This window comes from Oncorhynchus clarkii, chromosome 18, assembly GCF_045791955.1.
Source record: "Oncorhynchus clarkii lewisi isolate Uvic-CL-2024 chromosome 18, UVic_Ocla_1.0, whole genome shotgun sequence".
In the NCBI taxonomy this organism is placed as follows: Eukaryota; Metazoa; Chordata; class Actinopteri; order Salmoniformes; family Salmonidae; genus Oncorhynchus; species Oncorhynchus clarkii.
In genome coordinates this window covers 48,355,777-48,371,331 of record NC_092164.1, presented here as the reverse complement: position 1 = coordinate 48,371,331, position 15,555 = coordinate 48,355,777, and the positions used below count along the sequence as shown (strand labels likewise).

The window sequence follows — 15,555 nt, the reverse complement described above, 5'->3', positions numbered from 1 at the left end:
AACAAGCACATCAGATGATCCTATATTCATTGTGTTTCTATCTGTTCCCATTCAAATAAACCAATTCAATAGGGTATCGTAGTCTTTACCTGTACTGTCTTCTTGATTCTGTGGGAGGGTCCAGGGTATTCAGGTGAATACAAGTCTGTCAGGAAGAGGGAGTTGATCAGTGTAGACTTCCCCAAACCAGATTCACCTAGAGAAAGAGGTGGGGGGAGAGAAAGGGAGAGATTCATTTCAAGAGGTGTATTTCACACTGTACTGGTCTTTCTAATGGTCTTTCTACTGGTCTTCTTTGTTTTCACACTAGACAGTCGCAACATGGCATCTCCAGATGTAGTCCTAAGCCCTGCACAGTGTTTAGAATTCTTTAAAATGTTTCACATTCAAGCTTTTTCAAACAGGAAATCAATCCATCTGAGCTGCCTCAAGTGAAGTGACAAGCTTTAACATGAGATGGAGAGAAGGAGAGAGACAGGAGAGGACGAGTGGGGCTGAATATATTTCTTCCCAAGTCAGATTATTTTCCTGTCTGCATTTCAGGAATCTAAATCAGGGACTATGATAAGGAAAGCCTAAAAGGCTGGCATAGTCATCATACCTTTACAGCGACCGTCTCACCACAAACTAATTTAGGACATTTGTCTTGGATAAAATAACAGCTCAATAATCTCTCATGGAAAGATTCAGATTTTCAGAGAACAATCCCAGGTGGCTCTAGGTAACGCAACACCATCAAAAGTATACATAGCAACGGTTGGCGTAGGGACGGGGTGCCAATGAGAGAGGCTGAACAAAGGGAACAGTGTGATGGAACGGGGCGTGGCTGGAGACACATGCTGGGCTGGCACAGAGAACCGCAGCTCACTGCTGTGTGTGTGCGCATCGACCGTGCTGTTCAGCCCAGCATCGATCGACCACTCACTACTGCCAATTAACCAGCTACTAAACGCTTTGTGTGCACCACACAAAAGGAGAGCCCTCTTTCTCCCTCAAACCTTTTAGAAAGAGGTTCTCTACACACGGTAAATGTTTCCAGCCAGGGCTAGAGCCACACTGACCTCACAATGGAAATGTTTTAGCGGTCAGGCTGTTATGAGGAATGAGGTGGATATGATCATCCATGTGGGTATTTCTTCAGGATGCAAGACAGATTTAGGGCCTACTCCTCTTGCTGAGAGCTGGGTGGGGAAGGGGCGGGTTGTGGTCTTGTGAAAACAGCAAACTGAAATACGCCTGTCTTAAAAAAATGGCAGCTTGCATTAGGGAAACTATAAACTGACAGAATGGCAGGCTCAAGCGGATACAGTGAGTTGGGATTCAGCACTCAATGCATGTGAAGCTGGTCCAGATACAGTCCGAAGCAGCAGCAATGATGAGCAGAGGAAGCTTAGCTCTGGTCACAACATTACACATCTCTCTTCCTGGGAGTATGGAGTGAGGAATAGAGGGCAGGAAGGGAATACGAGGGATGGCGGGAGGAGAAAGAAGGATGGCGGGATGCCAGCGAACAAGTTGGCTAGTCAGACTACAGAGCCGGGTTTGCTTCTTTGCAGGAGAGGGAGAGATGAAGAAAGGACGGGGGAAAGGGTGAGGGAGGGATATAAGAGCTGATGTAGGTTATTCAGAGCTGGAGTTGCAGAATGTTAGCAGAGAGAGAGGCCTCTTAAATCCTTATGTCATGGAAATGATAATGGGGGATATCCCTATACTGGGCTATAGCTGGGGCCTGGGAAGGGATCTCCCTACACTGGTAGTACAGGCCTGTAGCTGGGGCCTGGGAAGGGATCTCCCTAAACTGGTAGTACAGGCCTATAGCTGGGGCCTGGGAAGGGATCTCCCTAAACTGGTAGTACAGGCCTGTAGCTGGGGCCTGGGAAGGGATCTCCCTAAGCTGGTAGTACAGGCCTGTAGCTGGGGCCTGGGAAGGGATCTCCCTAAACGGGTAGTACAGGCCTATAGCTGGGGCCTGGGAAGGGATCTCCCTAAGCTGGTAGTACAGGCCTATAGCTGGGGCCTGGGAAGGGATCTCCCTACACTGGTAGTACAGGCCTGTAGCTGGGACCTGGGAAGGGATTTCCCTACACTGGTAGTACAGGCCTGTAGCTGGGGCCTGGGAAGGGATCTCCCTAAGCTGGTAGTACAGGCCTGTAGCTGGGGCCTGGGAAGCGATCTCCCTAAACAGGTAGTACAGGCCTATAGCTGGAGCCTGGGAAGGGATCTCCCTAAACGGGTAGTACAGGCCTATAGCTGGGGCCTGGGTAAGGGATCTCCCTACACTGGGATGGCATCATCAGCACTGGTATGGATGTTACTGGGAATATGGAGCCAGACCAGACTTCCGTTAACAGTAGTAGGTGAAGGGTCAGTCTCAGGGTCATACAGCTAGAAACGGAAGCTAAGCTGGTTTATGTGACCCGTCCTAGAAAGTAGAATTCATAAGTTCCACCAGACCAGAGCATGACCATGGCCCTCTCTCAGTGCAGTCCTGCCTGGCCCATCCCTGCCAGTGGCCCTACTCGGTCAGTGACCAGCCCAGCCAGCAGCACACTTCCTTTAAAGGACATTTTCAGCAGCTGTGTAAACCATGGGGGCTTATTCAGAGGAGCTTTACACTGCTCTGCATGCAAGGAGATGAGGGGCTAGCTGGGGCTATAAGGGGGAAGCAGGAGAAAGTTTGTATTGGAGAGGGGAGACAGTTCATTTGACGGTGCTGCCTTCTACTGCAGTGACACGGGGCAGGAAATAGTGCACCGACTGGTGAAATGAAGAGTGGTTCTGTTCTGTTAGGAGGGGGACAGTAGCAACTGGCTGAGGTTATCATTCTGCTTTCACTGTGTTTAACGTGCAGGTAAAGTGTGTGTGCGTGTGTGTGTATTGAAAAATGGGTTATTTCCCCTTCAAATACGGAATACATTACAAAAATGACTATAAAAACATGTCTGGCTACCACGTGACAATCTTTAAATATCTTGTGGCGAACGCATCAATTTCCTTTAGAAAGTCAGAGAGCGAGTCAAAACCCTGAAATCCTACGTGTTTATGTGAGGGACATAGTTTCCAGAGAAGATAAAAACCGAAACGCATTAAAAAGTATGTGTTAACCGAGGCACAATGAGCTGAACTAGGGTTTGCTGCGGTAGTCCTTCTAGCCAAGATCAAGGTCAATCCTGGGGCAAACGTGGTAAATCATTGGCAAATATTTACTTTTATAGACGGACGCAAACGTCCGACTGCTGCAGCCCACTGTCACTAACTTGGCTGCCGACAATCAGTTCTGACCAAGAGAGCCTTTAGCCTTTCGAACGCTTTGCTTCCAAGTTGAAACAGTTTGAGCATATATTAAGACAAAGTTGAGACGTTTTTGTTAATTTAGGTGTTTGGCAGGGTTCCATTTTCATTTTTGGGCTGTCGAAGTTTGGTAGCCAAAGTACGTCCAGGGCCTAAAATAAAACACCCGCCACATGCCAAACGTGGGTAGATTTTGGCACCGGCGGGTAAGAATGTTAAATTCACCAGCCACGTTGGCGAGTGGTAACTCTCCTGGTGTGAGAATTTAATAAAAATGGTCAAATATGGGCACAAGTGAGAGCTATAATTTATCGTTGTTTTCAAAGTATTTCTGCCATTTTGTTTAATATCTGGTAATGCACAAATAAATTTGAATAAATCCCACCTTGCCCAGCAACACTGCCTGTCTGGAGGACAGTGCTGAAAAGTACTTTAGTAAAACTACTTAAGTAGTTTTTGGGGTATCTGTACTTTCCTTTTAATATTTTTGACTACTTTTACTTCAATACATTCCTAAAGAAAATGATGTACATTTTACTCCATAAATTTTCCCTGACCCCCAAAAGTATGTTACATTTTGAATAGCTAGCAGGACAGGAAAATGGGCAAATTCATGCACTTATCAAAAGAAAATCCCCGGTCATCCTTATCGCCTCCAATCTGGTGGACTCACTAAACACAAATGCTTCGTTTGTAACTTATGTCGGAGTGCTCGAGAGTGCCTCTGGCTATCCTTAAATAAATAAAAATAAATGTAGAAAATTGTGCCTTTCGCAATAAGGAATTAAGGAATTTGAAATAAGTACATTTTAGCAATTACATTTACTTTTGATACTTAAGTATATTTAAAACCAAATACTTTTTTACTCGAGTAGTATTTTACTGGGTGACTTTAACGTGAGTTATTTTCAATTAAAAAAGGTTTATCTTTACTTTTACTCAAGTATGACAATTGGGTACTTTTTCCACCACTGCTGAAAGATCAGTTTTTAGAAGCAATGCGCACAGTCATAAAAGTTGCCCTAATTTACTTGAAAGTCTACTAAAGTGAGATATTGTCCTCATGTTTCTTGGCTATTTACATTGTTTTGTTCAAAAGCTAGGTTGCTTTTCAATGTTTGAGTTGGTTCCCAATGCTAGAAAAGAGACATTGTTGGCCTCTACTATACATTCTCACAGGCACATGTGATGACTCAAGTGGCCCTGTTACCAAGGTAGTCTTAAAAAAGGGCAGTACATTTCTGGAAAAAAGTTAACAGTGAACCTTTTTTGTGTGATACACATGAGGCAATTTTAGGTCTTGTGGCATATTTTGGTTAAACTATCCCCAATTCAATGGAATTGCAACCCTCTGCATGCATTCTTCCATCACATGTACAGCTGATTCTCAAGATCTTGCTCACTAATGAGATGCTATTGAGCCCACACTACTACACTCTGAGCCAAGGACTACATGCTTTCTGGTAAATTTAGATTACAATACTGGGTGGGGTGAATAGTTTTTATATCACATGCATGATTTTTTGTTACCTAGTAAATAGTAGCCTACAGCAAAGTGTGTTTAAATCATTTCTAACTTGTTAACAATTTCTGCTAGTTAGTTTTTACTACCATGTGGGTTTTAGCTTGCTTGAGCCTGCTAACTGAGGAGTGTTAATTCACCTGTTACCATACATGTTTCATTTTAAGACATTTATCTTACAAAGGAGTTGTTTAATCTAACTGCTTAAATATTTATCTGTACATGGAATTGTATTTGTTTTTTTACACTTTTTATCAAATCTTTACAGGAAAATGCCACGGCACTATCTGACGTGTGGAGACATTTCACTGAAGCTAATGTAGGAAATGCTGTGTACATTTGCAAATACTGTGCCAAATCATATGTGAAGAATGCAACAAAGATGCAGAGTCATCTGGCAAAGTGCATAAAGTTCCCTCAGCGCACGCAACAAGCAACCTCTGAAAAAAGTCCCTCTACTTCTATTCGAGGTGAAAATGATGAATGAGACACCTTATCGATAGCAACAGCTCATGGTCCTCCTGGAATCAGAAGTTTTTTTTTACTCAATGGAGGAACGTAGTCATTGAAATCTCCACCCCTCAACCAGTATTCTTCAAGGGCACAGACAAGGGACAACAGACACACTGGTCTCTACATTGCAGATGAGCTGAAGGCAGTCAATGACCTTGGACCACAGAAGGTATTTGCACTGGTGACAGACAATGCTGAGAACATGAAGGCTGCTTGGTTTAAAGTGGAGGCGGCCTACCCTCACATCACACCCATTGGCTGTGCTGCTCATGCATTGAATCTGCTCCTCAAGGACATCAAGGCACTGAAAACAAGGGATACAGTCTACAAGAGAGCCAAGGAAATGGTTAGGTATGTGAAGGGTCATCAAGTTGTAGCAGCAATCTACCTCACCAAGCAAAGTGAGAAGAATAAGAGCACCACCTTGAAGCTGCCCAGCAAAACCCGTTGGGGTGGTGTTGTCATCATGTTTGACAGTCTCCTGGAGGGGAAGGAGTCTCTCAAAGAAATGGCCATATGACAGTCTGGTGATATGGACAGCCCCATCAAGAGGATCCTCCTGGATTTTTTATTTTGGGAGAGGAGTAAGCAGCCTGAAACTCCTGAAACCTAAACCTATGCACAGATTGAGGGAGACAATGCCATCCTGTCTGATGTTCAGACTCTGCTTTCAGATGTAAGAGAAGAAATCCGTACTGCCCTGCCCACTTCACTGTTGCTCCAAGCAGAGGAAACAGCAGTTCTGAAATGCATCAAAAAGTGTGAAGTGTGCAGAGTACATGTCGGACCCCAAGTATGCTGGCAAGAGCATCCTGTCTGGTGCAGAGATCAACAAGGCCTATACTTCATCACTACCGTGTCTCTCCCACCTTGGCCTGGATGAGGGCAAGGTTCATGGCAGTCTGGCGAAGTACACTTCCAAGCAAGGGCTTTGGGATGGAGATGCAATGTGGCAGTCGTGCCAACATATCTCATCAGCCACCTGGTGGAAGGGATTTTGTGGATCTGAAGCTCTTTCCCCTGTTGCCTCCATCAGCCTCCAAATCCCACCAACATCAGCCACCTCAGAGCGCAACTGGTCCTTGTTTGGGAACACACACACCAAAGCATGTAACAGGCTGAACAACACAAGGGTTGAAAAATCGGTGGCCATCAGGGCAAATTTTTGGCTTTTTGAGCCTGACAACAAGCCATCCCCAACAAGGTTGGAAAGTGACAGTGAAGACCATCCCATGTGAAGAGTTCTCAGGTCAATTCGTAACTAAATATATATATATATATATATTTCTATTGGAAGGATTTAATCATATTATTATTATTATTAAGGTACAAGGTTTATGTTTCTGTCCTCATATGATATGGCAAATATATCCAATGTAAAAATCTACATTTAAATGGTATTAATATGCATATTTTTCCATTAATTCCCATATACAGTTGCAAGAAAAAGTATGTGAACCCTTTGGAATGACCTGGATTTCTGCATAAATTGGTCAAGAAATGAAATCTGATCTTGATCTAAGTCACAACAATAGACAAACAGTATCCTTAAACTAATAACACACCAATAATGGTATTTGTCTATATTGAATACATAATTTAAAAACATTCACAGTGTAGGTTGGGAAAAGTATGTGAACCCTAGGCTTATGACTTCTCCAACAGTTAATTGGAGTCAGGAGTCTCCTACCCTGGAGTCCAATCAATGAGACGACATTGGAGACGTTGGTTGGAGCTGCCCTGCAATATTAAAAAACAACACTGATTTTGCTATTCACATGAAGCATTGCCTGATGTGAACCATGCCTCGAACGAAAGATCTTAGAAGACCTAAGATTAAGAATGGTTGACTTGCATAAAGCTGGAAAGGGTTACAAAAGTATCTCTAAAAGCCTTGATGTTCATCAGTCCACGGTAAGACAAATGGTCTATTATTGAGAAAGTTCAGCACTGTTGCTACTCTCCCTAGGAGTGGCCGTCCAGCAAAGTTGACTGCAAGAGCACAGCGCAGGAAGGCTCAATGAGGTTAAGAAGAATCCTCGCGTCAGCTAAAGACTTACAGAAATCTCTAGAACATGCTAACATCTCTGTTGATGAGTCTATGATACCTAAAACACTAAACAAGAATGATGTTCCTGGGAGGACACCACGGAAGTAGCCACTGCTGTCCAAAAAACAACAACATTGCTGCACGTCTGCAGTTCACAAAAGAGCAACTGGATGTTCCACAGCGCTACTGGAAAAATATTCTGTGGACAGATTAAACTAAAGTGGAGTTGTTTGGAACACACGAAACACTATGTGTGGAGAAAAATAGGAACAACACACCAACATCCAAACCTAATCCCAATTGTAAAGTATGGTGGAGTTAGCATCATGGTTTGGGCTGCTTTTGACAGAAAAATGAATTCCCATGTTTATCAAGACATTTTGCAGGAGAATGTTAGGCTATCTGTCCACCAATTGAGGCAACAGGACAACGAGCCAAAACACAGAAGTAAATCAACAGAATGGCTTCAAAAGAAGAAAATAGGCCTTCTGGGGTGGCCCAGTCAGAGTCCTGACCTCAACCCCATTGAGATGCTGTGATAAGACCTCGAGATTGGTTCACACCAGACATCCCAAGAATATTGTTAAACTGAAATAATTTTGTAAAAAGGAATGGTCCAAAATTCCTCCTGACCGTTGTGCAGGTCTGATCCGCAACTATAGAAAACATTTGGTTGAGGTTTTTGCTGACAAAAGAAGGGTCAACCAGTTATTAAATCCAAGGGTTCACAGTGTGTTCAATAATGACATAAAACGTATAATTGTTTGTGTGTTAGATTAAATCAGACTGATGGTTGTGACCAAGATGAAGATCAGATTATGACCAATTTATGCAGAAAGAGAGGTAATTCCAAAGGGTTCAAACTGTTTTTTTTGCCACTGTATTCCCGTTAATTTCCACTTAGTGTCCACTCTGAATATTCCCAAAAATTTACAACCCTAGGGCAACTAAACATTTGGTTTCTGGTATTTATTTTTAAATACTCAGGGTCACAGAATATTAAATTGAGCAATATACCACATTACTTCAAACTAGTAATACATGTGTTGTTTTAGAAAAATGATTAAGCATGCTCAGTTTGTATTTCTTTGTGTATTTACGGAACACAAAAATATTTGGGCTGGTAGATTCTTTATTTTTAATCTACCTGCCACAGTGGATGGTATACAAAAGTTTGCTTTACGCCCAGTCCACGAACATTCGTTGTGATTGGTCAACAGTGCTACTCCTTGGAGTGGGAACTACGGACGGGATTCTTCAATGAAATGTTTGTCGTCATTCAACATTTTCACTTGAGAAATTCTGCACAAAACATCTTAGTTACATTCAAAGTCGGAAGTTAGCTTGGAGTCATTAAAACTCATTTTTCAACCACTCCACAAATTTCTTGTTAACAAACTATAGTTTTGGCAAGTCGTTTAGGACATCTACTTTACATGACAAGTAATTTTTCCAACAATTGTTTATACTGGTTATTTCACTTTATCACAATTCCAGTGGGTCAGATGTTTACATACACCAAGGTGACTATGCCTTTAAACAGCTTGGAAAATTCCAGAAAATTATGTCATGGCTTTAGAAGTTTCTGACAGGCTAATTGACATCATGAGTCAATTGGAGGTGTACCTGTGGATGTATTTCAAGGCTTACCTTCAAACTCAATGCCTCTTTGCTTGACATCATGGGAAAATCAAAACAAAAATCAGCCAAGACCTCAGAACAAAAAATTGTAGACCTCCACAAGTCTGGTTCATCCTTGGGAGCAATTTCCAAAATGCCTGAAGGTACCACGTTCACAAACAATAGTACGCAAGTATAAACACCATGGACCCACGCAGCCATCATACCGCTCAGGAAGGAGACGCGTTCTGTCTCCTAGAGATGAACGTACTTTGGTGCGAAAAGTGCAAATCAATCCCAGAACAACAGCAAAGGACCTTGTGAAGATGCTGGATGAAACAGGTACAAAAGTATCTATAGGCTGCTCAGCAAGGAAGAAGCCACTTGCTCCAAAACCGCCATAAAAAAGCCAGACTACGGTTTGAAACTGCACATGGGGACAAAGCTTGTACTTTTTGGAGAAATGTTCTTTGGAGGAAAAGGGGGGGATGCTTGCAAGCCGAAGAACACCATCCCAACCGTGAAGCACGGGGGTGGCAGCATCATGTTGTGGGGGTGCTTTGCTGCAGTAGGGACTGGTGCACTTCACAAAATAGATGGCATCACGAGCGGGGGAAATTATGTGGATATATTGAAGCAACATCTCAAGACATCAGTCAGGAAGTTAAAACTTGGTCGCAAATGGGTCTTCCAAATGTACAATGCCCCAAGCATACTTCCAAAGTTGTGGCAAAATGGCTTAAGGACAACAAAGTCAAGGTATTGGAGTGGCCATCACAAAGCCCTGACCTCAATCCTATAGAGGATTTGTGGGCAGAACTGAAAAAGTGTGTGCGAGCAAGGAGGCCTACAAACCTGACTCAGTTACACCAGTTCTGTCAGGAGGAATGGGTCAAAATTCACCCAAATTATTGTGGGAAGCTTGTGAAAGGCTACCCGAAACGTTTGACCCAAGTTAAACAATTTAAATGCAATGCTACCAAATACTAATTGAGTGTATGTGAACTTCTGACCCACTAGAAATGTGATGAAAGAAAGAAATCAATCACTATTTCACATTCTTAAAATAAAGTGGTGATCCTAACTGACCTAAGACAGGGAATTTTTACTATGATAAAATGTCAGGAATTGTGAAAAACTGAGTTTAAATGTATTTGGCTAAGGTGTATGTAAACTTCCGACTTCAACTGTATATGTAAAATTGCACAACTAAGCCCTCTTCAAACGTCAAAGTTGATTCCAAATTTGTCTTAGATTAATAAGGACTATTTTGATGAAGTATATACTGGCTATGCTATTAATAAGGTATCTCAAGAGGGGCAAACAGTACTAAATGGTTCTCATTTTTCAAGTGAAGGTCTTTTAAAGAAGTATGTAAGGCACAGACGATTGTGTCGCCTAGCCGAGTTCGGCTATGAGAAAACTGAACCTAGTATGCAGGTGCCTTTGAAATACCTTGGCACACTTCACAATGCAAACAGGGACATTACATAAGTTGCCTGGTAATTAATCTTACGGATCGACGTCCGGTCGAAGGGACAGTTGTAATCATGCAGCACCTTGTGTCACGATCGCAGATTTTAGAGAATGTCGGTACATATAAGTGTCATATCGGCTGAAAGCTTAAATTCTTGCTAATATTACTACACTGTCCAATTTACAGTAGCTATTACTGCGGGGGAAAAGCCGTGCTACTGGTTGAGAGCTCCTAACACTTTTTTGTCCGCGATATGTTTGATAAATTCACCTCTGAAGGGGAAATGTGTACTTACATTCTGAAATCTTGCTCTGATTTATCATCCATAGGTTCCCAAAGATAACATGGTGTCATTTTGTTAGATAAAATCCGTTTCCATAACCTAAAAAGTAGAGGTCGACCGATTAATCAGAATGGCCGATTAATTAGGGCCGATTTCAAGTTTTCATAACAATCGGAAATCTGTATTTAAAAAAAAATGTATATACCTTTATTTAACTATGCAAGTCAGTTAAGAACACATTTTTATTTTCAATGACGGCCAAGGAACGGTGAGTTAAACTAGCATTAAGTTGCTAGCTAGCACTAAACAATAAATCATAAATCACTAGTTAACTACACATGGTTGATGATATTACTAGATATTATCTAGCGTGTCCTGCGTTGTATATAATCTGACTGAGCATACAAGTATCTAAGTATCTGACTGTGCAGTGGTAGGCAGAAGCAGGCGCGTAAACATTCTTTCAAACAGCACTTTAGTGCGTTTTGCCAGCAGCTCTTCGTTGTGCATCAAGCATTGCGCTGTTTATGACTTCAAGCCTATCAACTCCGGAGATGAGGCTGGCGTAACCAAAGTGAAATGGCTGGCTAGTTAGTGCGCGCAAATAGCATTTCAAACGTCACTCGCTCTGAGCCTGTGGTTGTTTCCCTTGCTCTGCATGGGTAACGCGGCTTCAAGGGTGGCTGTTGTCGTTGTGTTCCTGGTTCGAGCCCAGGGAGGAGTGAGGAGAGGGACGGAAGCTATACTGTTACACTGGCAATACTAAAGTGCCTATAAGAACATCCAATAGTCAAAGGTTAATTAAATACAAATGGTATAAAGGGAAATAGTCCTATAATTCCTACAACCTAAAACTTCTTACCTGGGAATATTGAAGACTCACCAGCTTTCATATGTTCTCATGTTCTGAGCAAGGAACTGAAACGTTAGCTTTCTTACTTCTCCAACACTTTGTTTTTGCATTATTTACACCAAATTAAACATGTTTCATTATTTACTTGAGGCTAAATTGATTTTATTGATGTATTATGTTAAGGTAAAATAAGTGTTCAATTCAGTATTGTTGTAATTCTCATTATTACAAATAATTTTTTTTTTAATTACAAATCGGCCGATTAATCGTTATCGGCTTTTTTGGTCCTCCAATAAAATCAGTATCAGCGTTGAAAAATCATAATCGGTCAACATAGCATGCACAATCAATTTGGTATTTCCACTCTTTCAATTTGCCAAGAAAGGAATCTGTTTAAATCTAACCCTAAAAGTAGTTTCAACCAGTCAAATCACGTTCGTATGTATTCTTCAGAGATCCTAGAACGTAACCAGAATTCATTATATCATTAGGGGTGTAGTATATCCTATAGGACACCAAATTTGGTCAGAGAGCGACTGACTTTGATCCACTAACTGTCAAATAAGCACCAAATCGGGGTCAAACAAAGCTAGCTAGATAACCAATGAGCTGGGCTTTACGGGAGTATCCGAAAACCCTGTATCTGTTGCAAAATGTAGCTGCTAACCTTGTGCAACAGCATGCCTTTTCCTTTTGGACAAAAATTATAAGAATATTCAGAGTTATGAAAACTGGTTGTTTTGAAAATGTTGAACTTAAAATAAGGCTACTACTGGAAAAGCTAAATCAAAGTCCAAGTTTACAGATTTGACGATATTCTTGCAGAAAAATAATATAATTTGTCGCCTTCACGATTTGCCCAAATGTACCTGTGTGACTTCACACGAAATGTCATGTAGTTCGCTCATACTTCAAGATATCCGTCTGAAACTGCACATACACTGCTGCCATCTTGTGGACACCATCGGAATTACAACCAGTGTGATGGCTAGAAGTGGGATCTTTGTTGCACTTCAAAGATGGTGGTAGAAAAGGAAAAAAACGGTTGGTTTTTACCAGATCTATTGAGTTATATTCTCCTACATTTAATTCACATTTCCACAAAATTCAAAGTGTTTCCTTTCAAATGGTACCAAGAATATGCATATCCTTGCTTCAGGGCCTGAGCTACAGGCAGTTAGATTTGGGTATGTCATTTTAGGTGAAAATTAAAGGGGGCTATCCCTAAGAAGTTTTAATTAAGAAAACACGCACACACTCACATTGACAGAGAAACACACCACAACTATCAGATACTGCATCTCCTGCAGCATGACAGAAGCTCAGCTTCACCAATTACTCTGCCATTCAAATTAAATGCTACATACAAAATTGCACTTATAACCATATTTTTCCTGAGAGTGCAGCAGGGGGAAAACTCCAGCAAGGGACCACTTGAATGCTGCTCAACTCTACTCAGACTGACAGCAATGGGTTGGGAATACCAGGCAGGCGTTCCCTCTCATTGTTTCTCTTGTTCCCCCTCTCCTGGCCCGGAGACATGTGGGCATGGGTTGACTCGACAGCCCGCCCGCCACAGGGAGCAGCAGAGGGTTAACATGCACGATCAGATACTGTGTATTTCCTTCCTGCAGTATGATATCAGGTCAGCTTCACCAATACCAAGTTTATCATTTTAAAAGGCTAATTGATCATTAGAAAATATTTTTGCAATTATGTTAGCACAGCTGAAATTGGTTGTGCTAATTAAAGAAGCAATAAAACTGGCCTTCTTAAGACTAGTTGAGTATCTGGAGCATCTGCATTTGTGGATTCGATTACAGGCTCAAAATGGCCAGAAACAAAGAACCTTCTTCTGAAACTCGTCAGTCTATTCTTGTTCTGAGAAATGAAGGCAATTCCATGCGAGAAATTGCCAAGAAACTGAATATCTGGTACAACGTTGTGTACGGCTTCCTTCACAGAACAGCGCAAACTGGTTTCCTGAGCCGCCTCTTTACTGTTGACATTGAGACTGGTGTTTTGCGGGTACTATTCAATGAAGCTGCCAGTTGAGGACTTGTGAGGCATCTGTTTCTCAAACTAGAACCTCTAATGTACTTGTCCTCTTGCTCAGTTGTGCACCGGGGCCTCCCACTCCTCTTTCTATTCTGGTTAGAGCCAGTTTGCACTGTACTCTGGCCAAGACTTATGGAACAGAGAACAGTGGAGTGGAGAATGGCAGGGATGTAATGGTGCCTGCATCCTCCGTCTCTCTCTTTCCCTCCATTCCTCTCTCCCTACAGCTGTTCAGTCTCCAACTCTGGCTGCATGAATGGAATTACAGGAAACCTCCCACCCACAATCCAAAAGGCACACCACACTCACACACCATGCGCACACAAACACACACCACGGAGGAAATAAACCCTGACTACCCTCCATTGCTGAAGCACATTTGTTTAAAATATGGTTTCTTTGAGTCCCGCTTTACGTGCAAGGCAAGTTATCCTAACTCAAGAGAAAGCATCGCTAATGCATTTTAACAGCCAACTGCCAGCACTGTAGCATGATAAATTTCCTGACTGAAATGTAATACTGCTGGACTGGAAGCATGAACGTCTATGGCAGACAGCCATATGTAGGCTATATTACATATCCACATACATTTCTTACACAGATGTGTCCACATCATTCAAACAGGGACTGCATCCCAAATGGCACCCTATTCCCCACATACTACACACTCTGGTCAAAAGTAGTGCAATACATAGGGAATAGGGTGCTATTTGGGACGCAGTGGAGCCTCTATAACGGCAATTTTCATGCATACTTCGCTGATTCATAAAGTAATATGCAAACAGCTTTTTACACAGCAGTAAATCCTCCATCTGTTTTCCCAGATAAATAACAGGTCATTTATTCTGTTATGTGGGGTCTTATTTAGAAAAAAGGACATAAAATGAGATGCAAATATCTCTACTCACCCACGACCATGAGAGTGAACTCGAAGCCTCTCTTGACGGACTTTCTGTACACTTGGTTTGGGAGATTGGCAAAGCCCACATAACCTTCCAGGAGCTTCTCTTGCTGTAGACAAAAACCAAACATGAATGCTCTTCCCAACTGTCCGGGGAGATAACAACGCTAAACTAAAGACTGGATATACTGTTGACTTCGCCACAACAGCTGTGATATCACTGGCCTATAAAAAAAACTGTTTAAAAGTTCATGAATTGACAGGAACAGGATATCAAAAAATAGCAACATGTTAGGGCTGAGCGATATGGACAAATTATCATATCATAGTATTTAAAATTATAATTATGGTGTGACTATTATGTTTTTTAATAATAAAAGTTGTAAATTTGCTTTAGTGGGTGACCCTATAGTGGCAACACATACACTACCGGTTAGAACACCTACTCATTCAAGGGTTTTTCTTTATTTGACTATTTTCTACATTGGAGAATAATAGAGTGATGACATCAAAACTATGAAATAACACATGAAATTATGTAGTAACCAAAAAAAGGTGTTTAACAAGTCAAAATATATTTTACATTTGAGACTCTTAAAAAGTAGCCACCTTTTGCCTTGACAGCTTTGCGCACTCATGGCATTCTCTCAAACAGTTTCATGAGGTAATCACCTGGAATGCATTTCAATTAACAGGTGTGCCTTGTTGAAAGTTCATTTGTGGAATTTCTTTCCTTCTTAATGCATTTCAGCCATCAGTTGTGTTGTGACATGGTAGAGGTGGTATACAGAAGATGGCCCTATTTGGTAAAAGACCAAGTCCATATTATGGCAAGAACAGCTCAAATAAGAAAAGAAAAATGACAGTCAATCATTACTTTAATACATGAAGGTCAGTCAATCCGGAACATTTCAACAACCTTGAAAGTTTCTTTAAGTACAGTCGCAAAAAAAATCATCAAGCGCTATAATGAAACTGGCTCTCATG

At 41.7% G+C, this 15,555-nt stretch overlaps 1 protein-coding gene across 2 annotated transcripts in view; it reads right to left on the bottom strand.

Annotated features, from left to right (window-relative positions):
- The window catches only part of LOC139373590 (septin-7), a 37,769-nt gene extending 23,086 nt beyond the window's left edge, over positions 1–14,683 (bottom strand). For both annotated transcript variants that reach the window (XM_071114268.1, XM_071114269.1), the window contains exons 1-2: positions 14,576–14,683; positions 90–196 (exon numbers count right to left, since the gene is read on the bottom strand). In XM_071114268.1, the coding sequence (XP_070970369.1) occupies positions 90–196; positions 14,576–14,585 (117 nt within the window). In that variant the 5' untranslated portion in view covers positions 14,586–14,683. The remainder of the gene's footprint in view (positions 1–89; positions 197–14,575) is intronic.
- Positions 14,684–15,555: the final 872 nt, after the last annotated feature.